The sequence below is a fragment of the Choristoneura fumiferana genome, chromosome 2 (genome assembly GCF_025370935.1).
Source record: "Choristoneura fumiferana chromosome 2, NRCan_CFum_1, whole genome shotgun sequence".
NCBI classification, from domain to species: Eukaryota; Metazoa; Arthropoda; class Insecta; order Lepidoptera; family Tortricidae; genus Choristoneura; species Choristoneura fumiferana.
In genome coordinates, this window is record NC_133473.1 from 19,604,273 (window position 1) to 19,627,204 (window position 22,932).

At 35.4% G+C, this 22,932-nt stretch overlaps 2 protein-coding genes across 2 annotated transcripts in view; both read left to right on the top strand.

Annotated features, from left to right (window-relative positions):
* Positions 1 to 22,932, top strand: part of LOC141445574 (uncharacterized) — a 70,642-nt gene that overhangs the window by 42,064 nt on the left and 5,646 nt on the right. The gene's annotated exons all lie outside the window — the stretch shown is intronic.
* LOC141445573 (uncharacterized) lies at positions 18,808 to 21,076 on the top strand. Its single transcript, XM_074111409.1, has 2 exons — positions 18,808 to 19,057; positions 20,979 to 21,076. Exons 1-2 carry the CDS (start codon positions 18,808 to 18,810, stop codon positions 21,017 to 21,019), a joined length of 291 nt encoding a protein of 96 aa, XP_073967510.1. The 3' UTR covers positions 21,020 to 21,076.

A 22,932-nucleotide genomic window follows, 5' to 3' on the forward strand; every position in this document is an offset into this window, starting at 1 on the left:
ATCGTCACCATCATACCAGCCGTAAAATTATCCACTGTTGCACATAGACCTCCGTTGGAAGCAGCCTGCATTCATCGTGAACCCGCGGCTTTAACCAGGGCATCCTTCTATCTTGTCTACGCTGCGCTTTCCGATTCGCGGTCCCCACTCGAAAAACTTTTCGGCCCTATCGGCCATCTGTTCTCCGTGTATGCACTTCAAGTTATAACTTGCATGAAGCTTCCACTATACATAATTTTCCCAACTCTGGCTTACATTAACGTATATTAACTGTCAAAATAGCGGCACTCAGTCCTAACACAAGCTGGCTTAGTTCTAAGACTTAAAAATTCTCTTCCCGTAAATTCAATTACAGCTCGCAAGATCCTTAGAGGGATCTCAAAACAAAGGAAAGGATTACACATAGAACAAGGGGATGAAGAGATACTGGCGCTCCCGCTCGTCTTTTAATTAGAGAGAACCTAATTATTTCACTGTACAGGAATCTGACAGAAAGTGTGATTATTTTCCATGTGTGATAACGATACATTGGAAAGGGCTTTTCGATATTGAGGTAATTTCTTAGGAATTTCATTTGAGGAAAGATAATGAATTGTCTAAAATTACTTAATACCTGTTTTGTTGACAAACTATAAAACAGTCTTGTTTACCACAAGCAAAATCTCTCTCCAAGCAGATGTGGTTAGCAATATTGTTAACATGCGCTAACCGAAAATACAAACTGAAACATGTAGGTATGTACAGAAAAACCAAAAAAAGAGACCAGCGTTGGGAATCGAACCAGGTCCTCAGCATTCCGTGCTGCGTGTTACACCTCTACACTACCACTGAACAGGAGTACAGACACAAATATCTTCTATGCATCATATATTATCTCAGCTTATTTGTTTTCTTATTTAGTCACTTAAGCAGCGACACTAGCGACATCTATGTTGTAGCCTTCATCGAGAAACTTTCAACACTCCATTGGAACTAACCACTCACCCGAACAAGAGATGTCGCTATTAAGCAATCAAATTAAGATTGTATCGTAAAAATCTATATCGATATCTATTTTTCACTTTGTGTTTTTGATATGGATTTTACGGGATGACCGTAAAAGTAACAAAATTTGGTGTTGAAATAAAAAAAAAACAAAAATTACTTAAAATCAATGCAAGTCAAATAAAAGTTCGAAATATTTAATCACCGTAAACATCCCTTATTGAATATCCCTTTTACTAAGTAACTAATTTTCCTTTAATTAATTTACCAATATTTTAAATGCGTATCTTTTTTAGTATCTTTATCTATCTATTTCTGTTACCTCTTTATGCTTACACTGGTAAAAATAAAATACAACATTTGGTATGTTGACAGTTTGAGAGCTTGGAAAGAACACAATGTAGCCAAAAAATTAGGATTCTCGCGGGATAGCAATACACAATTCTTCGCAAACAGAGTTGCAGGCAACTGCTAATGTGTAAAAAAAACTTATCGCAGTGAAAGTACCCATATAAATTCAATGTTTTTATTTTTTTTACATTTTACGTAATACTGTGATTGACCCCTATCCCACCTGTCGAAAAGTGCAGAAGAGGTCAAGTGAGCTACATTAGTTAAAACAGCTTAATACACAGACTACCCTCGAAGAGCCCTGGTTGTATCTATCTGAAAATACAGACGACGGTAGCGAAGTCCATTCAAAGCAGTTCGCATTATGAAAGATGAAACACCTTTGTGCAGACTAATAGAACACTAACTACATAAGATCAAAACAAGTATCGAGTTACTTCTTCCATTTTCAAAAGAAGCTTATATCTGTCTTTACAATTTCAACGCTCAAATACGATCATTAGCGGCTTGAAGGCCAGCTTATTAAAGAAACACCTCGCAAAAATAATTAGGGACCTTATCAAAGGGCCGCACCTAGATGTCATACAGTCTTGAGTCTAGGTTTCCAACTACCCACTTTAAGGTGTAAAAGCGAATCGGAACGTTTGAAGTTTCAGAGGGGAGTTTTGAGTCTCGCCAGACGCACAGAGTGACACTTCAAACTTCAAAGAGTACGATTACGGCGCATGTTCGTAAAGGGAGTAGCTTGTGACGCAGTCTTAAGAAATTAGATCTGTTAGAATTTTTAATTTTTAATAATATTAATGTGTACTAGCCTTTACTCGCAGCGCACGCAAAAACAATTAGACCTTACAATTTAATTTAAATTCCGGGATTCCGCAAAATATCCCGTGGGAATTTACAAAAAGTACAAAGTGAATTTTACTAACTTTGCATAAAAAATATTTAATCTCAACGGTTGAAATTTTGTGATTTTATCCCGATTCAATGGGAATTTTGATATAAAAAGTAGTTTGTGCGTTCTTTCAGACTTTCAGCTACCTATCTCCATTCCAAATTTCGTCATATGGATGTCCTGAGATTTGCATATAATATCGACTTACGAGGTTTGAAGACTAATTAATACATCATAAGATTTTTTGTGCAAGAAATAAACAAAATAAATTAAACTAATCATACTATTACTACACTAGGAGACAGGGAATATTAAAGGCTTTTTATTTATTTTTTTATTTAAGATTTTTTGTGATCTTAAGTTAAGGTTTTTTTTTGATTAATTAAGAATCATTTCATTTCGTAAAAATGCGAAATTTCAATTAAACTGCCCGAAGTTGTTATTGACGCGAACGAAGCCACGCATAGAGCCTAGTTAAACAAACAGCTGTTTATCACAATACATGCCATTATACATATTTGATATTACACAGCCTCTACAGAATAAACATTTAATACTTACCTAAGGAGCTAGGTCCGTAATACATGCATTCATGCACTATTTACCCTCATTGCCGCATTTACCTCAGCTTACCTTACCTTAATTTCATGCATGTAATAGCCTTGTCAGCCTTGCACGGGCGATGTTGGCAACACCAAGTACCTACTGTTATTGTTGGCTTTACTTAGGAGATGTTACCACGCTGATTTATAGCTAAACTAACACAGAAACGACGTTATACTACCAAATTTTTTATTTTAATATTTTGGAGCCGTAATAAAATAGGTATTGTTAGAAACGCACAAGTTTTACTTTTTGTTCTTATTTAATAAAAAAAAACTAAGAATATATTTGTTGAGCATCTACCAAATAATTTACTGTTAGGTATATTATTTTACCTTGCTTTTCTAACACCAAAAATAATAATTTATAAATAAATAACAAATAAGGAAAGAAAATCATCTGGTTCTCATTGTTGTTAATTTCCTGATGACGCATTACATGTTGAAGGAGTAACTTTTTTTCGAAAAAAAAATTTTTTTTGATCTGATATGTATTTATTCCGGTCTTCTTAAAATGATGTACGCAAAACTTCATGGCAATCGGTTCAGTAGTTAAGGCATGAAAACGGATCAAACAGACAAATAAACTATTTGTAATTATTAGTAACGATAAAGATAAAGAAGTAAGGATGTATTTCTCACTAATTATAAATGCGGAAGTTTGTATGTATTTAATAGTTACTCGATGATGCTAAAACGAATTGATGGATTTTATGAGATATTTGTATGTAGATAGCGGAAATAAATTTAGAAAAAAAACAAAGGCTACTTTTTATTACGATAATCCTACGAGATTAACGAATGCAAAATCTTAAATAATATTTAAAAAAATATGTGGGTTTCTTAAAAAACGTAAATGAAGTTCGCGGTATATTTTTCGAGAATTCCAATTTTAATTTAGTAAAAGCTTGTTTGACACAAGTGCGCACCTTCTTTCTTTTATTAAACTGCCTGTTCATATGTCTGCGAATTCCTAGACCTTGCAAAGATACCTCATAAATCTTCGAACTCAAAAATAATTAAACTTTAATCACTTTTCTATTTCACGCCGGGAGCCTTTGTACCCTTCTTAATTGATATTGCGTCATAACCGGAACGATACCAACACCTTGGATTATACCCCAATTCTAACACCCTTTCCTAGTGCAAAATTCCGTGGCAATCTCCAATTATCATTTCAAACATTGGGGGGATTAATTAAATTCCACTCTTGTTTGAATCGGAATCGAAGGGGGCCCGTAATAAAGTGTGTGTTAAATCGTTTTGCGAATTGGTTCGTATGCAACGCTATTCTGTTTGCCTTTATTGCGTTGCACCCCTGTTTCGCGTTGGGGTTGCTTATGAAGTTGGAGCTGAAATTGACCGTGAATTGGTCTCATCGCGGATGTGGATATGCGGGAAATTTCTATGACGTCGTCAAGGTCGGAATATGATTTATTGTAATTGGAGTAGATAACTTAGCACTTGTATAGATTTTTTAAATTGTATCTACACGGAAATTATTCTTACGGGGATAAAAGCTTAAAAACCCATACGGGTGCTAAGTTATCGACTCTAAATCAAATTTTGCTGTTATGCTGCTTGGGATGCGCATAAAATATCAAATTTAGTCTGTATTTGTTTTTCGAAAATATATTTTTCACTACTCATGCTCGTAAATTTCGTGTTTATGCTGGATCTAGGCGACATAAAATGACTTTTTATGCTCTAGTACATAAAGTAAAATTTTCGTCTAAGACCAAGGTAATCAGGTAAAAACAGCCACAAAGAAGAAGTTTCTACATATATTTTTTTAATAATTTTAATTTATATTAAACTAAAAATCAATCAAATCAATCAAAATAGATCAATAAAATTAAAAATATATAATTATAATAGTAATGCGTGAACATTTTTTTCTACTGTTGCTATTTCATTTCCTCGCCATCGAAGTGGAAAGCAAAGTGTAAAACTCGAGCATTAAACCCATTTTCCTCTCGACATGTCTATCCTCCCTCGCCGTACCAGCTCGGGTGGCTATTTGAGCGTCTCGGGTAAAACGGCTCGTTTATGCTCTTGTTGTACAATCTACTACTGAATTGCCATACAAGATGACTAATATTCGATCTTTAGTGCATTCCAAATTAAAAATAGTGACACAAAGAACTACGATGCAAGTTTTGAGAATTTTTTGAAGACCCGTAATTTCGATTCGACTGGCAGATCTACATAATAGTAGACATAAGCAAAGCTAGGGGTAAAAACTGTTTAAGATATAAAGTTCTAATGAAATACAGACGAAGTTGTGACCAGCAGCTATGAAGCGTAAATATGCCTTCCATAGGAGTAAAATAAACAGGAAATCGTATCGCAAAGCATCTATAAATTACCATGAAAGCCCAAAATAAACAACGCCAAGACCAGCAAGCACAAACAGAAAACGTTCATAAATATTTAATGCCGTTTCACAAACTTAATGTTATTCATATAACTAAAGAAAGGTTTCATTAAAATAGGAGAGGATCTGCCTGGAGGGCTTTTGGATCAATAAAAAACTAATTGGGGAGGTCCGGCTATTACAAAGGCTTGTAAACAGGCAAAATACATTTTCATAGGCTGAACGGGCCTAAGCTTTGAGATTTATACAGTTCGAGATGAATTGGAAGGGTAGATGGGGAATTTTAATATTCAATAGCAATGCCAAGATCCTTGAACCTTTTGACCATTAAAGGTTGCTTATTTTGCGTTGGCCTGGTTTGATTGAACAGTACACTGTGACGAAGTTTCTCAATTGGAAGAAATCTTTTGAAAAACTGTTTTTGCAGGCAGTTATTTTTTGAGAGTTCCATAGACTTACAAGGAACTCGTCTAAGTTCGTCATGAAACGTCGGAAATTTGCCATGTTTGATAGAAAGAAAGAAAATAAAGGAAGAGAAGAGCAGAAGTATTTCTTTCTTTCTTTCTTTCAGTTTCCGTGGGATTGCTATAAATGAATTCTTCGTAGACGGAGTCGCGGGCAACAGTTAGTTAACGATATGTTAAAATCGAGCAAGACTCTTTTGAACTTAAGAAGGTGAATACCATTATTGGTTAAAATGAAGTAATTCGACGACCTGATGGCCAAGTGGTTAGAGAACCTGACTATAAAGCTTGAGGTTCCGGGTTTGATCCCCGGTCGGGACAGATATTTGTGTGAATAAATACAAGTTTGTTCTCGAATCTGGGACGTTTAATTTGTATTTAAGTATGTATTTATTTATATAAGTATGTTTATCCGTTGCCCAGTACCCATAGAACAAGCTTTGCTTAGTTTGCGACTAGGTCAATTGGTGTCAATTGTCCCCAGAAAAAAAATGTATGGCAATATATATTTTATAACTTGAATTAATATATAAATTATATGTCATTTTATTAGCTTATTTAAAAAAACCGGCCAAGTGCGAGTCAGACCCGAGCACTAAGGATACAAATACAAAAATAAAAATACAAATAACTTTTCTCAAACATGCTATTTAATGTTTATGTTGTGTTCCATAAAACAGGATTCAAAATATACTGTTGCAGGCCTAGGCCTGCAAGACAACAGTCTTTAGCTTCAATGCAAAACGTCAAATATCCACGATAAAGGCCATTACACATACTCGGCCTCTTTCTTTCCCGGCCTCTGCAGTAATGTACTATTATTTCCGTAATCTCTAAAAATCAAAGTGACACGGTACGGTATGATACATAATACTAGCAACTCACTCCGGCTTCGCACTGATGTAGTTTTTGGGAAATGGACGCTAAAATTGTGGAGAGCTTTATACTACACACTTTTTTTTAAAATTATAACTAAGTAGAGCCGAAGCGGGTCGCTAGTTCACCATAATTTGAAGAGAAAATTGGCAGGGGGTTGTTTGATGTTTACAATTAGCGGAAAAATACCCATTTTACTTTGCATTACATTGCGATGTAAATGTTTAAAAATTATTTATTGCCACGACAGCAGTATTTGTATTATTATCTTTTACACTGAGCCACGTCACTTCTTCCTTGTCTATGGTTTTAATTTTTTTATTTTTATTTTTTCTCTGTCTGACTGGGGCAAAGGAACTGGCTCATGCATACATGTTTATTTAACGTTTGGGCTCCACAGAAAACCAGCGTTACTGCAGATAATGTGCGGCAACACATGCTGAGTGGAGACCCTTTTTGGTATCCTGCCGTGTCGCCAAGTAACATAGTTTTAGTGCTAGTTCTAGTCTTAGTTTTAGATGGTACTTATGGAGCCAAAATAAACCTTTCTTTTTTCTTTCTTTCGATGTTCGATTGATCACTTCCAACTCCTTCGCTATACGGCCTAGCAATGTAGTATTGCAACTTGCACAATTTCTCTTGCAAGTCTAAACAGGGCTTAAGAATGATTAATAATATTACTTTATTTAATCTGACAAACAGAATACTTCCCATGACGCATCTAATCTTTCCCTTTGATCAATGGATTAAAACGTCGTTACTATAGAAAATTTGTTTGTTTGTGATCGAATACAATCTTCTGTCGATTTTCCTGCCAGATTTCAATGCCTCATTTAACTGTATTTTTTTTTCAGTTCATTAGTAGACGTTGTGTTACTTTAGTAGTAGGTAATAATAACCCTCCTTCGGGCAGTCGAGTAAAAAGTACTAAGTATATTGATTATGGATATTCTACTCCTTAACGTCGTGTTGTTGATTGACGACTATAATTTCCAACAGGAATTATTTTTTTATTCGTGTTTAAAATAAATCCAAGAACTACTAAAAACATACAGCGAGAGTATATAAATAATATCCAACCACAACACCCACTTTACCATACAAAATTTACACTGTCTCAAAGTGAGCAAAACTTTTGCTATGGATACTGGGCAACGGATAAACATACTTAAATATCCAAGACTCGAGAACAAACCATAATGTAAATGTACCTAACTAATAAATATATACACATTCGAGTTTTTCGTACAAATATCTGACAGCCCGTAATATTTCCTAGACCTTGCTACTACCTCCACAGAGGCTGTTCCAAAATGATGAATTAAAAACAGTTGATATTTCGACAACTAAAAGTTTTTGAATACTAAGGACATTGGTTACAAATTCGAATATCGAAAATTAAAATACCTACAGTTAAAATGTCGATGTTAAAAATATCTAAAATTAAAATATCTATTGTATCACAATATCGAAAGTTGTTATACCTATGGTCAAAATGTCTAAGATTGAAATGTCGATTGATTAAAATATCGAATGAGTTAAAATATCGATAGCCAGTATTATCTTGGTTGTAAATGTCAACATAATGAATGTCGAAAATTTAAATATCGTACATAAAAATCTGCTTTATTTATTGCTCCTTTCTCTTAATAGCATTTGTTTTACATAATCTAGTCACTTTTAGCACTCGCCGGCCGCTCCGGCGGCACGCTCGCTTCGCTCGCTCGGCCCGTGCATTGTTGTGGTCACAGTTAATCGAGCCAAATATTTTTGGTAATTCATGTTCAATAGGTAAGCTTAGGCTAGTATTGCGTCAAGGCGCGAAGCGCCTCAACTGAGCGGGTCCGTCGACCCTGTCACGTGTTAGTTTTTACATAGGATATTCGATACTCTGATCTTCGATATTTATATCTTTCGATGTTGCGTTTGTAGATTAATATATTTTCGATATATTGGACATGGTTATCTAACCATTCGACAATATAAACTTTCGTTATTTTAATTTTCGATATTTCGATACAGTCGATATTTTAATATTCGATATTTTGAACATCGACATTTTACCCGTAGGTATTTTAACTTTCGATATTCAAATGTGTAACCAAGGACATTATATGAAATCAAACCAGTTAGGTAAAACAAAAGAGAACAAAGTTTACCAAGAAACAAAATGTGAACTAACAAACAAAAACTAGTTTCCTATTTTAACACAAATCAAACCTCGGACTTCGCCCAGTAGCACCACTGAGCCGATCGGCCCAAGTAAATACGCTTTATTTGAATAAAGTGAAGTACGGCAGGTTAATTATTCAATTATACACGCCGCCTGCTCCTGGCCAAATTTGGGATTTGCATAAAGGTCAATCAGAGCCATCGGGGGTCGAGATTATAGGCCGCGGTCTATTTGCATAGGTAGCTTTTTGTTCGGGTCTTATAATTAAGATGCTTATTAGTTATGCTAAGGTTCTGGAGGTGAGAGATTTATTTAAATTTGGCGTTTTTTTATATTCGACCGTTGGTAATGCCGTGTTGCGGTGTTTCAGGGTGCCAGTACAATATTAACATGAAGTGCGAGTGTTTATTAGTAAAAAAATCGATAAAAACACGGAATTGAGACAACATGAAGAAAAAATAGAATATTAAGTATTTGTCTTGGTACAAAACGGCCGTGTACCGCATTATTGTGCCGCGGCTGCTGATGGGGACCATCGCGAGTGCTGCCTTTTGGCCGAAAGACGTCGTGTTCCGGCGGTTCCGGTGCACCATGCCGCAGATGAATGCGACGTTAGGGACGGTGACTCAACGGGGTTACGCCGTTTTGTCGCCTAACTAGTTTTAAATTAGTTTTAAATATTATGGATTATATGTATGTTAGTCTGTAAGGTATTTACTGTATGGGCCAAGTTGCCCGAAATAAATGGATTTATTATTATTATAATCAACAAAACTAAAATTAAAGAATTTTATGATCGTTTTGTCACAAATACATTTATTTTACCCTTTTTAGTGACTTACGATGATATTTTACAACATTAGAACATTACGTTTGGAAAATTGTGTTGTAACTCAGACATACAATTCTCTTTGTAAGTATTCAATGTTAGTACAATAAGGAGTTATGTCGAGGAATAAAAATGTAAATAGTAATACAATTTTTTTCAGGCCATTGCAACAAAAGTAGTTTAAAAGGACTATGGCGTAACTAAAGTTGGCGCACACGCTAGTGAACCCTTACTTACAATGTTTTTCCATGCCCTAACTTTTAAACGCAGAGTTGAGATGCAAGATAAGAGCTAATAAAAGATATTTTTTTTCTTGCAAAATCATGATAACTCAAAATTGACAAAAAGTGAGTTACGATGATATTCCTTGCCGGTGTCGATAAGCCCCAGTTTGTATTGAATGTAGTGTCGCCGTAAATGCTCACATGCGATTAATACACTTTCAAAATCTCAACGACTATAGTAAAGACTTTAAACGAGACATCCGAGGAGTTATTCGGGTTGTTCCCTGCCGCATCCTTCCGCCACCGCCCTACGCGACAACACTTCCATCCTCACCTTAAAGATGGTTGGCAGTCTTCTGCTGTGCGTATTTCCAGAAATTTCCTGCCTCGCACAGCAAAGCGCTAGAATGAACTATCGCCTGTGGTATTCCCGGGCCGTTATAACCTTCAACCTTTAAAAAAAGAGCGTACTCCTACCTAAAACTTGTGACTCTTCTGGTGTTGCATGTGTCCATGGGCGACGGTAATCATTTACCATAAAAAAATAAATAAGAAAAAATATCGGTGACAGTCCATTTTAAAATAAAAACCCTACAATATTTTATTATAATATGGATTACGGAACTGCTGGATGCTACTACAACTAGAATGATAAAATTAAAATTTGATGGCAAAATTGACGTAACTATGTATGAACAGTTAAGTTTATTTATAATCAGGTTATCAGTGTATTTATGGTGGAGCAGACGAGTCCTCGAATAGAGACCACGGACGGGAATACGTAGTGTAGGGCGTCCTGAGGCACGGTGGACGGACGACCTAAAGAGGGTCGCTGGCGGCGGATGGATGCGAGGGTCTGAAGACAGAGTGTTGTGGCGCGCCATGGAAGAGGCCTATGTCCAGCAGTGGACTGCTGTAGGATAGGCTGCTGATGATGATGATGATACACGTAATCAGTATATCTCGCTGACAGGACACTGTCAAAATACATAAAGTTCAACACGTTGAACGAAAACCATCATGTGATTGACAAGACTTTTGTCCATTTTCTTTTGAATACCAAGTTAGTGTTATTTTAAATTATTTCTACGTACCTACGATGACCCGCTTGGATGCCAGCAAACTGCCACAACAAATATTTGTGAAAACTATGCAATTTTTCAGAAAAGTAATTGAGTAAAATCCGCTCAGAAGTTTTAAACTATAAATATGTAAATAAGATCATAAACCTATCAAGATCAATAAGGGTACAAAACAAAACACTCTTTAGACAAAAGTCGAATATATAATTTCAAATAAAAATAAACTACTTTCTCCCTTTTAACATTCGTATAAAAAGACCATAACTCCGACTAAAATTCCGAGCTCCAATTTACACGAAGTTAACTTGTAAAAGCGATCGCGTGACCACTCTCTGTATTTTTATTAAATTTTTCTTGTCGGATTTTCACGTTCATATGAACTAGCTAACATACCGTCTTCTTAATTAATGTGATAAAATTGAAAATTCCTCGACGCTTTTGTTTCATAAATGTTGCAAATTCTTCTTATATTAAATCGCTCGTGCTTGAATTCGAGCTGCTGTTTTAAAATTCTATTGTCTTTACAAAATATAATTATTTTAAACGTGTCAAAATGACGCTTGAATATTTGGAGTTTTTAAGAACTTTTCTCACTTGCGTTTTTTTAATTTTAATTTCTTTATTGTTTAATTTGTTTATTTAATTAATTATTTACCTTCTGGGTCCTCGCGTACTTTATTAAGGACTAATTGTTAATTGAATAAAGAATTCTAACTTTGTTTTTAAATAATATCCAATAACAAAGCAGGTCAACCACGTCTCTCAAGAAGATATATTTTAGAACAAAATATGAATTACAATACAATAATAATCAAAAAAAGAGAAACGCAATACGAGTATGGCTTTAATTCTTCTTTTATTCTACACAAAAAAAGACGTCCATTTCGGCCATTTTAGTAGTTATTATATTTATAAATGGTATCGCATCCATAACGCCACTAAGAAACTTTTCGGCGGCGGTTAGAACTGACAGGCGATTGGCGCGTCTAACGTACAATTCAAATATAATCACCGGATCGAACGCATCTCGAACTGTTTGCACTTGATATTGTACCTTAACTCAAGTATTAAAACATCTTTAACTTTACTTCAATTTTTATTAAAGAAGAACCCTAGCTAGATTCTTCCAACCTTCAAGAACCTAGGGCGCAAATATTGGTCCTTCGAACCGGATTATTGTACCTTTCTTATTTTGGATGAAACATTGTTTTTACTAACTGAAAAAGTTTCTAAAGAAAAACAAGATTCGATGTCCTTTTCTAACAATCTAAAAAAAGTTATTTTTTAAAGCTTACATTGTCAAATCGTTGAGCAAACACTTTTAGCCGGTACTGATTTCGATAAAAGGAAATTACAATCCAAACTACTTGAATCGGATCTACTAAAGTAAATGGAGATGTTTTATATCTTATTGCTGTAGATAAGGTCCCTTGAAGGCCAATCTATTTCTGGGTTGCTCCTTCGACTTCGACATGTCCGGATGACACGCCATTACTAGCGACTTACAGGCAATCATAAAAGTCTATTAACATTGGGAACAAATCAATAAAAGGTCACAACTCCCGGCATTATCTCGAAGGCTGTTATCGACTCCCATAAATGCCTTTCTTTTATTTCAGTTGAGAAAAAAAGAAATTACAGCCAACAGCTGAAATTCTCATTAAAATTCCATTACGCCGCTTCGAATATGGCTATATTTGAAGGTACGGAATTTTCGTATATTTTTTTCATTAACGACTCGCATAACAAGGGGTTTTTGATAACCAGACAAAAGGTAATGATGATTAGGGTTTTACTGATCGCCGGTTTTTTTTATTTTCAGATGGAAACGACACATTTAAATTTGAAATGTAGCAGAACATAGTCGATGTACCTATAGGTAAAATGACTCGTGTTCGATTAACGAATAAAATTAACAACAATATCAATAGCAATATGAAAAAAATTGTATAAAAAAACCGGCCAAGAGCGTGTCGGACACGCCCAAAATAGGGTTCCGTAGCCATTACTAAAACATTAAGTAATATTTTTCCAAGGATTTCGTATTTTATACGGAATCTTCCAGGTTTAGGTTTATTTTATACCTTAGGCTGCAATTTATTCATAAACTACTAATAATTCTCAAGAAAACTTGGCCGCTATAGTTTTCCTTGCAAGTTTGATATACTTACTACCATCCTGAATTTTTTCAAATGTTCCACCCACCGGTTTAGATTTTAGGGGGGGGACGCTCGATTTTAATGAAAATTTGCACTTTAAATTTGAATATTTCGCAAACACATCACTGAATCGAAAAATCGTCTTAGCAAACCCCTAATGGTTTTAAAAAACCTATCCAACGATACCCCACACTATAGAGTTGGATGAGAAAAAAAATCACCCCCACTTTATGTCTATGGGAGGTACCCTAAAAAAATTTTTTTTTACTTTTAATTGTACCATTTTGTCGGCATAGTTTACCTATATATCCGTGCAAAATTACAGCTTTCTAGCATTGATAGTCCCTAAACAAAGCCGCGGACGGACAGACAGACAGACATGGCGAAACTATAAGGGTTCCGTTTTTGCCATTTTGGTTGCGGAACCCTACAATGGGACACTTGACACCCATTGACCTAGTCCCAAACTAAGCAAAGCTTGTACTATGAATACTAGGCAACGGATAAACATACGTTACTTATAAAGATAAATACATACTTAAATACATTAAACATCCAAGACCCGAGAACAAACATTCGTTTATTCATACAAATATCTGCCCCGGCCGAGAATCGAACCCGGGACCTCAAGTTTCGTAGTCAGGTTCTCTAACCACTTAGCTATCCGGTCTTCATTATCTATGAACAACGTGTATTGTTGATTGAAAAGTAGTTTGTGGATATGTTGATTGAACACGTATTAAATTTGACTTTTTGCTTTATTTCGGCGTAATAGTAAATTTCATTAAGTACCGTTTAAAAAAATAACCAGCTAACTATAAGTTAACCAACTTAGAAAAGTATACAAATACCAACATTTAATTTGTAAGCTAAATATCTCTGACGATGAACCGATTTTAATAAAAAATAGCTAAGAATCATCTCTATTAAATTAGTCTGCGAATTAAAAACCACAATATAATCGGTTCATCCATTTCGGAGCTAATTATGTCACAGACATAAACAGAATACTTACACAAAGAGGCCAAACTTACAACACAGCTCGGAATTTAAAAATAGAACAAGTAGCTAAGTAGGTACCTATTTTAATTTTACTATAACCATTTATTTAATCCTTTTGAGTCTCAACTTTTTCCAACTGTTTTTTAACTGTTAAAACCTAGATGAAAGTCGTAAATTTTATATTTTTGGAAATTATTTAAGCATACTTAAGTTTATTTTAATTATTTAAGAAACTGACAATATTATCATAGTTTAATTTGGAATAACAGGGTCCTTTTGTAGTTTATTATATTAGATCTAAATATATTAGAATTATTTGCCTGAAATTAATACAGGGAATCCTAGTTCAGGCATTTGTTGTTAAATAATATTTCTCTTACTATGTTTTAGTTCTTAAGTTAAAAATGATTTAAAATGTATTTTTTTTGAATAAATTATTATTAATTATTGTTATTATTGTTCATTGGATAATTTGTACTTTGCACAATACATTCAGCAGTTTTTCTTAACTCTCCGGGCTATACGTGAATTTGTTCAACTTACAACGATTAAGTTTGTAGGTAGTCCAAATCATTCCATAAGAATTATATAACTCTATGATCAATCGTACGTACTATACGTAGTATATTACGTTGTACCTATAACCACGAGTGACCCTTAGGGGCGGAACTTGACCTATTAGTAAAACGTAACGACCCGCGTAAGATTGCTTTCTGTCAACCCTACGGGCACAGATGCCAAAATAAGTGCGTTGTGCGGTCTCGAGATATAACAAAAGAATAAGTGACATAGGGGATTTTATGTACGATATAGTGACATCCTACTAATATTATAAATGAGAAAGTTAGTATTTCTGTGTATGTTTGTTACTCCTACACGCTAAAACGGCTACACAGATTTGGTTGTAATTTGGTATTTGTAGATAGCTGGATATTTGGATCGAATATACAAACTGAGACATGGATGCACAGAAAAACCAGAAAAGGAGACCAGCGCTGGGAATCGAACCCAGGTCCTCAGCAATCCGTGCTGCGTGCTATAACCTCTACACCACCGCTGGACAGGAATCTAGACACGATTTTTTCCTATGCATACATATCTCAGGTTGCTTATTTCTACTACGCTACTTATGCAGCAGCACTAGCGACATCTATGTTCCGCTCTCATCGAGAGACGTCACACTTATATTTGGAATAACATAGGCTACTTTCTATTGTGATTTAACACAGGGTACGGATAAAGTGCTGGGTTTAGAGTCATGAAATTTTAGACAGTTGTTCTTAGTAAAACGTCAATGAAGACCACGATATAAACTTATGGATTTCCCAGGGGAATTTTGTGAAATCTCGGAATTACAAGTGTAACTACCAGAACGAATAGTTTACGCGTGCGAAGCCGTGGGTAAACTCTAGTAGAGATATTATATTTTATAAGACTTTCCAGGATTTTACTATAATCCCATGAGAATTCCCAAAATTAGGTACATGGTGGATTTCATTAAAGTTTGTATATGTCGTCGGCCGATCATGAAATCCTCCAGATCACGAAATTCCTAGGCAAATCGTGAAATGGTGTCATTTCATGAAATGGTTAAGGGACATCCGCCATATCGTTGAAAACTCACCGTTTAACAAGTTGGCTAGTGACGTTTAGGTAGATTACGAAATTCCTAGGCATATCATGAAATGCCGCCATTTCATGATTTGGGCAGTTTAGGCAGATTATGAAATTCCTGGGCATATCATGAAACGCCGCCATATCGGTTCTGGTACTTCGCCGCTCGCTTCTCTCGCTCGGCTAGTGCGTTGTGGTCATAATTAATACTAATCACTCCTCGTCGTGCCTAAATTTTTATTTTTTTCGACATATCACGATGTGCCCGGTATAGAGCTAGGAATATCGACGAATGCTCTAATCGATCTGCCGTATTGTTTCTCAAGCACATCGTGATATGCCTGGCCAACGTTTAGGCATAATCATGAAATGGCGCCATTTCACGATATGCCTAGGAATTTCGTGATCTGGCGGATTTTACGATCGGCCGCCGACATATATAAGACATTTGAGCCAAATTTCATGTCCCGAAACCTAGCGGTTGATATTATGAGATTTCATCCCGGTCCCGTAAAAATATCGGGATAAAAAGCAACCTAGTTTTATTCTAGATATTCAGCTATATACTACCAAATTTTATTCAAATCCGCCATTATTTATGTGTATCGAATATATGTAAATCTCTCTCTCTCTCTCTCTCTCTCTCTCTCTCTCTCCCTCTCTCTCTCTCTCTCTCTCTCTCTCCCTCTCTCCCTCTCTCCCTCTCTCCCTCTCTCCCTCTCTCTTTAGCTTACAAACATGCACACAACACACATCCTAATAAATTTTCGCTTTAATAACATTAGTAAGATTTTGACGTATTAAGAAAAATGAATTGTATAGAATCTTATCTACGCGAAATCGATTTGAACTTGTCCAGTTTTTTTTTTGCTGTGAATCACTGCATTCTTTTATTAAGCATGTATCTTTTTATTATGTGTTTGCTTACCATAAAAACAAAAACCGGTGTTCCAATTTCAGAACGTTTCAAAATTAAATTGGCCCTAAATTTCTCTGGTGTTCCCAGATAAAAAATATTGTCAACAATACGCCCAGGGAACCGCTAATGCCACAAAAGTACGGGAATAAAGCACGGTGTTGTTGTAAACCTTCCTTATCACGACGCTGCAGACCCTGCGTCGCTGGCAACACTTTCTATTTTAATATTTCCGTTTTCGCGGGAAAAATTAGAGTCGCCATGTTTAGTGCTGCTAGTTGGTTTCGTGAAGATATTTCATTTTGACTTTGAAAACATTTGGGACCTGACGCACATGGTGTATTTACTACCCGAAAACGTCGTGCACGAGTCTCTAAAATAGCTTTTGACGTACAAAAGTGATTAAATCTAGTTTAAATAACGTACAGCCTCGTTATCTGTTATAAAAATAGAGTATGTGTGCCTGAACGTGCCAAAAAAATACTGTTAGCAAAGTGAAATTTAAAAACTATTTACTTCGTGTCGTTACCGCTACTTGTACATATTAAAAGTCACACACGATCCTCTTAAATATATAAAATAGAATGTTATTGAATGGCCGCCTGCTGCCAAGCTCATAACCGTCCGTCCCAAGGGGTCAAGGCGGTCGTAGTTACTGTGGAGCTACTATGCAGGAAATCCTGATTTAGGGTACTGATTGTCACGTGGTCATAAAGATTTGATTATACCGACGTCCTTGTAAGATGATGCTGTGAATGAACTAGTCATACATAATGCTCATAAAATCACTTTGTTACTTCGTAGTGATTTCTTTTACATATTTATACAGTAAACAATACAAGATCGTATTTTAATTACTTAGAGTTAACAATAATAACTATAACACACTATATCTCATAACAACATTCTACGCTCCATCAAATATTTCGTTTACACTATTAAACGTCAGTGATGGAATGTAACATAAGTAAAATCATGTATACTCGTAAGTATACTAACTTATAGGTGTTACATGCGAAACTATACCCAATTCACATTTTTTTCCCTCTTTGAGCTGCTGTTTAATGTCCACTTCACTTCACTAGGTATTGGTAAGTTGATTCGCATGTTTCGTTTGTTTTTATTTGATCTATTAGTTTATTTTTATATTTCATACCAAACGAATGTCGAACAAAACTATTAGTAGTAACTAATATCTGCAATAACAGTATTTTTAAAAACGATACCTAGACACCACAAACCTACAAACCTGGATTCAGTTGTGACTGCACATATCAAAAATTGGACAAAGCCGGTTAACTTTAAGAGATAGAAATCATCATCTCTGTATTTTATGCAGTCAAAATCAAAGTAAAACTATTTTTATTTCCTCCAGTTTACGGCGGTAAGGAATAAATACGTTAAAGTCTAAGATAACTTTTGTGCCGGCAACGGAATGCCGAGACAGTTTTGAATTTCCCTATAAAACTCAATAGAATTTAACATCATTGTATGTCAGAAGAATTCTGCACAGCATAAGTATTCCCCTACTAGTCACGTGCTCGGACCCTGGGGGCATCTCCAAATTCGACCAGGGAACCCGGGAAAGCGCCTCCATTTGCCTCTGACACGAATTTTCAAATATATTTTAAAATAAAACTTTTTTGCGCTCACTTTGACTCAGTATAAAGTCTTTAATTTTTTGTAACTTTATAATATAACTATTTTTTTAATATAAGCTGATGAATAGTTAGCCAGCACTACCGATGGACATCGGACAGTGTTATTATTAAGGCAATATAAATAAATTAAAAAAAAATCTAAATTAAGTAAGTGAAAATATTTTTTAAAGTATATATCTTTTCTTACAATACATTAGTTAATTACATTGCCAGCTTTAGTTATCTACATACTAACTTTCGTCCAAATCTCTCCAGAAGTTTGAACGTGAGAAAGTAACAAACATACGCACACACTTAGAAAAGTGTGCATCAGTGATATTAGCAAAAAAAACTATCTTTATTTTTGGAATAAAGTGACAGACAATGCTATACTTACATTGACACTAATGCTTCTCCGAATGAAAACTAACTTTCACTTCAAACCATCGCTACTTGATCAGGCTTCTGCAACAAACATGTTTGTTTTACAAAACCGAACTAACAGGAACACTTTAGGTTATCCTTCTCATTGTTTCCGTAACGATCGAAACATCGTGTAAGTAATGACCTGTTGTTCTTATAACTTGCTACAATCTCAACCACAGGCATTCAGTTCACAATGTCACGGCGGATAGCACTAGTCTTTCTACTAATATTCACGCTTGAAATCCATATAACATCCCCATACAAAACCTTGGACCAGCTGAAGCAGAGATACGGCGAAGTTGAAAACAAGAAGTTTACTACTACAGATGTGTTAGTCGGGAAAGCTATGGATTTTGTATTTTCTAATAGAACGATTATGAGTCTCATTGCTAATGAGTTGTGGGGGGTAGGATCCAAAGCGATCGATGCGATCGTCGAAATGGGTAAGACATTTCGATAATTTTAATACGTTATGTTGCCTTTCCTAGGTCACCTAGGTCACAAAAAAGATATAGTTTAAAAGTCCATCTCAACGCACCCATCCTTAACAATCTTCCGATAAAATCAGTTCTAGTCTTATTGATGCTGATTTTTATTTGTGAGTTGATTCGTTGAGTTAATTTGATTCAGTCTGTTTTGCTACTACTTTCTTGAGAATTTTCAACGCCGTTAACGCGCGTCGTCGGTGCTTTAAAATGGGTGCCATCTATTTGGCATACTTTGTAATGTCCGAAACTGAATACGCATAACAGGTTTCGCATAATTTATTTACGCCGAATCTTAAACTTGCCGAAAGTTAGTTCGACATAATTCTCTATAAGCCGAATAATGGTTTACCCGAATTTATTTTAGCATAATATTAACATGGCCGAATTTAATTATGCATAATATTGTTTAGCGTATATGTCGTTTAGTCGTATTTTGATAGGCCGAAATCCTTTCCAAATCTATGTTCGAAAATAAATTACCTAATTACTATTGATGACTAGAAAAATAGGTTATTAAGGTTAGAATTGTATTTGTAATGGAACGAACAGCCACCACTAATAAAAGCACGGGCATAAAGAAGGGGGAAGGGGGGTGAAGCCCCCCGCAAAGGGGCTCGGGGGTAGAGCCAACCGCATGTAAAAAACAAACAATCCTACGAAGAATTTTGAAAAAAAAAATGAATATTTCATACTTGGATAGGCGAAACAGTAAAGGGGGGACGGGGGGCAATAAAGTAAAGCCAGGCAACGTGATTGCTCAACTGTATAGGAGCTCCGTCGATTTCGTCTGAGAGTCGTTAAATACGTCGTTAAAAGTTACATTAAGTATGCGAAAGTAACTTACTGCGTAACTAATTTATGCGTTAGTAATTTTCTGCCTAAACAATATTCGGAATTCAAAAATTATGCGTTAGGCCCATTCGGCTTACATTGGTTATGCGTAAGATTGGTAAGATTGGTTTTGCAGGTGGTAGGACCTTGTGCAAGGTCCGCCCGGATTGCTACCACCATCTTGCTTGCTAATCCTGCCGTGAAGCAGCAGTGCATGCACTGTTGTGTTTCGGCGTGGAGAAGACAGCCGGTGAAATTACTGGCACTTGAGGTATCCCATCTGAGGCCTCTAGGTTGGCAACGCGTCTGCAATACCCCTGGTGTTGCAGATGTTTATGGGCGGTGGTGATCTATTTCCATCAGGAGACCCACTTGCTCGTTTGCCATCCAGTCGAATAAAAAAAAAAAGATAATTCTGCGTAAACTTTTATGCGAAAACAGTTTCGGCATAAATACTATTATGTGTAAACAGATTATGCAAAATAGAATTATGACACAAAAAATATGCGTAAACAAGGGGAACCCTTTAATATACGTCATGCAACGTAACTATGCTATGCATGGTACTCAAAGTATTGTTATTCGATTGTGCGACGTAAAGCAGCGATTACGCTCCACCATCATCTTTAGTACATTAGTACTAAATTAACTAAAAAAGTATAAATTTGAAAAATCTAAAACTCGACTGCCAAAAAACAAGAAACGAAAACACAAGATGAATGGTCTAGAACTCTGTTAAGTAACTTAAAATTTAACAGTTGGGACCCATTTAAAATCGTAAAGGCGATAAACTCATAAAAAAATTCTAGACCATTAGACTTGTTTTTGATTTTTTAAATTTATGTTTTTATTTTATACCAATTTGATATTTCTGTGAAATTGGTAGGTAGCTTGAAAGTATTATATTTAGAATGAGTTAATTACCTACTAGATTTCATTTGATACCCATGTTGGCACAACACAAAATATATTTTTTCATTCCACCACCATATTTTTTTTAGCGGAGTACATGTCGTTCCCGTGACATACTTACTTGTTGTTTCAGATAAGTACAGAAAAAAACCAGAAGAATCGAACTCGAAATAGAAATTTAGGCGTACCTATAGAAATACAAGGAAATATTGAATTATACTATATTAAATAAAAAATACGGAACAAAATGTTTTTAAATTTCAAATTGAACTTGGTCAGGTAGAGTACCAAGCGAAACAACCAAAGTTGATTTAGAGAATGGTCTAGTTCTGTATGGGCTTTATATTTTTGATAAGATAATTTTGTTTTGTATTTTGAAGTTATCCAATGTCACAAATCCTGTGTGAAAAAGTATATTCCGCTCCTTCGAGAATTGGCAGAAAAACTAAACTAATAACTAATGTTAAAAAAAACGTATTCAATTCTTGTCTACATCATCCGATTCAAAGGACCAATAACTACCAACTACAGACTACCCTACTAAACTGCTAGAGGCCCAAACAACTGATGTTGTTGTTGAAATTCTCTATGACATTGGAAAAATTGTAATAAAACGTTAGTATAAGAAGGGCGCGCCACAATCTAGCGTCAATTATGAACGCTCCAACGCAATAATAATCGTAGGTATATATTTTTTTGTTGATGTATTTTGTTGGTATAAAAAGATACTAGAATTCAACAGTGTTCCACTAGCAGTGTTTTGCCCGAACGGACCTATCCCCTTATGGAAAATGGCCACTATGACTTGTCAAGAATGCTTCTGTTATGAATTATGTACTTCGAACTCCAGCAATGTGGCGTGGAAGGCAAGGGAAACCTACCAAACTATTTGACAAACGAATCCTATACTATTCTATAGCAGGCAGCGGCACAAAATTTGGCCCACTCTACATACAAAGTTACCTATTATTGCATATATGAGGATCAGATTTTTTGCCGCTCAGTATATATTTAACCTAACATAAATATCACATAAAGTAATTTTACCACCACTTTTGAAACGTATATTTTTAAAGTATGACATATAGACATATTTCCGCTGCTGTGGTAAGAGGTAGATCATTATAACAGCCATGTTTAGTGAATGTGGTGCTGCTTTTGTCAAGTCTTGTTAGCGGTCCCTAATTCATTGCATTATCCTATACTCTAATTGTCACTATGATTGACTGCAATTTGTTACCCCCGTGTAGCAGACTACCTCTAAATTCAGTGACTCGTGTTAGTGTTATTCGTATATTATTATTGTTGTATTTACAGAGACTTACATTGGTAGAATAATTTTGGCCTCGAGCAACGATGTAAGTATTAAAAAATCTTCAAATCTATTTCTTACCGACATTAATAAACTGATCTGTTTTAAGTACTCACTATTTTGTAAATATTGTTCTTTTTACAAACGTGCTTCATATTAGTAAAAAGAACAATAATATCTGCTAAATGTGTAGCAAAATCACTAAGGTTCGAGTTGTTCATGTAGACATACCTTACCGTGGACTTTTATGTTGATTTGAAGACAGAAATGAAGCATTTACTTCAACATTCATACTTGGTATACACCAATTTTTTATACCTTACAATTTTTTTATACACCAATTTGGTATTACCGAATATTTTCTATCTAAAACTAAATAGATTGGTCAGTATCACTTGCGTTTATTTCGAGTACTTACAAATCATTTACTTCATTTAGGGGATGTTTCAACAGCCATTGATTAATTTTATTTGATGGATATTAAATGTGATGCCGTCGCCGTCTATTCAAACAAACCAAACAGAGACGGCACCACATTTAGCCGTAGCGTGAAACCGGGGGTTAATGTTGTGATTTTGCATGCAGTAATTTAGGTCTTCTATATTATTTGACTTTTGATCATACCTACTCACTTACTGGTGAATATAATGCCTTGATCGCACGTACCGAGTAAACGGGCGAGACAGTGCTCTTGGCCGAGTAGTCGGTGCGTATACGTAAACATAGTGCCGAGTGCTCGGGCTAACAAAGCAGCGAGACAGTAGCTCGGCGCCCG

Bases quoted from the DNA above. Each gene is read 5' to 3' on its own strand.
- LOC141445573 (XM_074111409.1), top strand. From the start codon at position 18,808: ATGTCACGGCGGATAGCACTAGTCTTTCTACTAATATTCACGCTTGAA. The intron at 19,058-20,978 runs GTAAGACATTTC...TTGTTGTTTCAG, and splicing joins CGATGCGATCGTCGAAATGG to ATAAGTACAGAAAAAAACCA.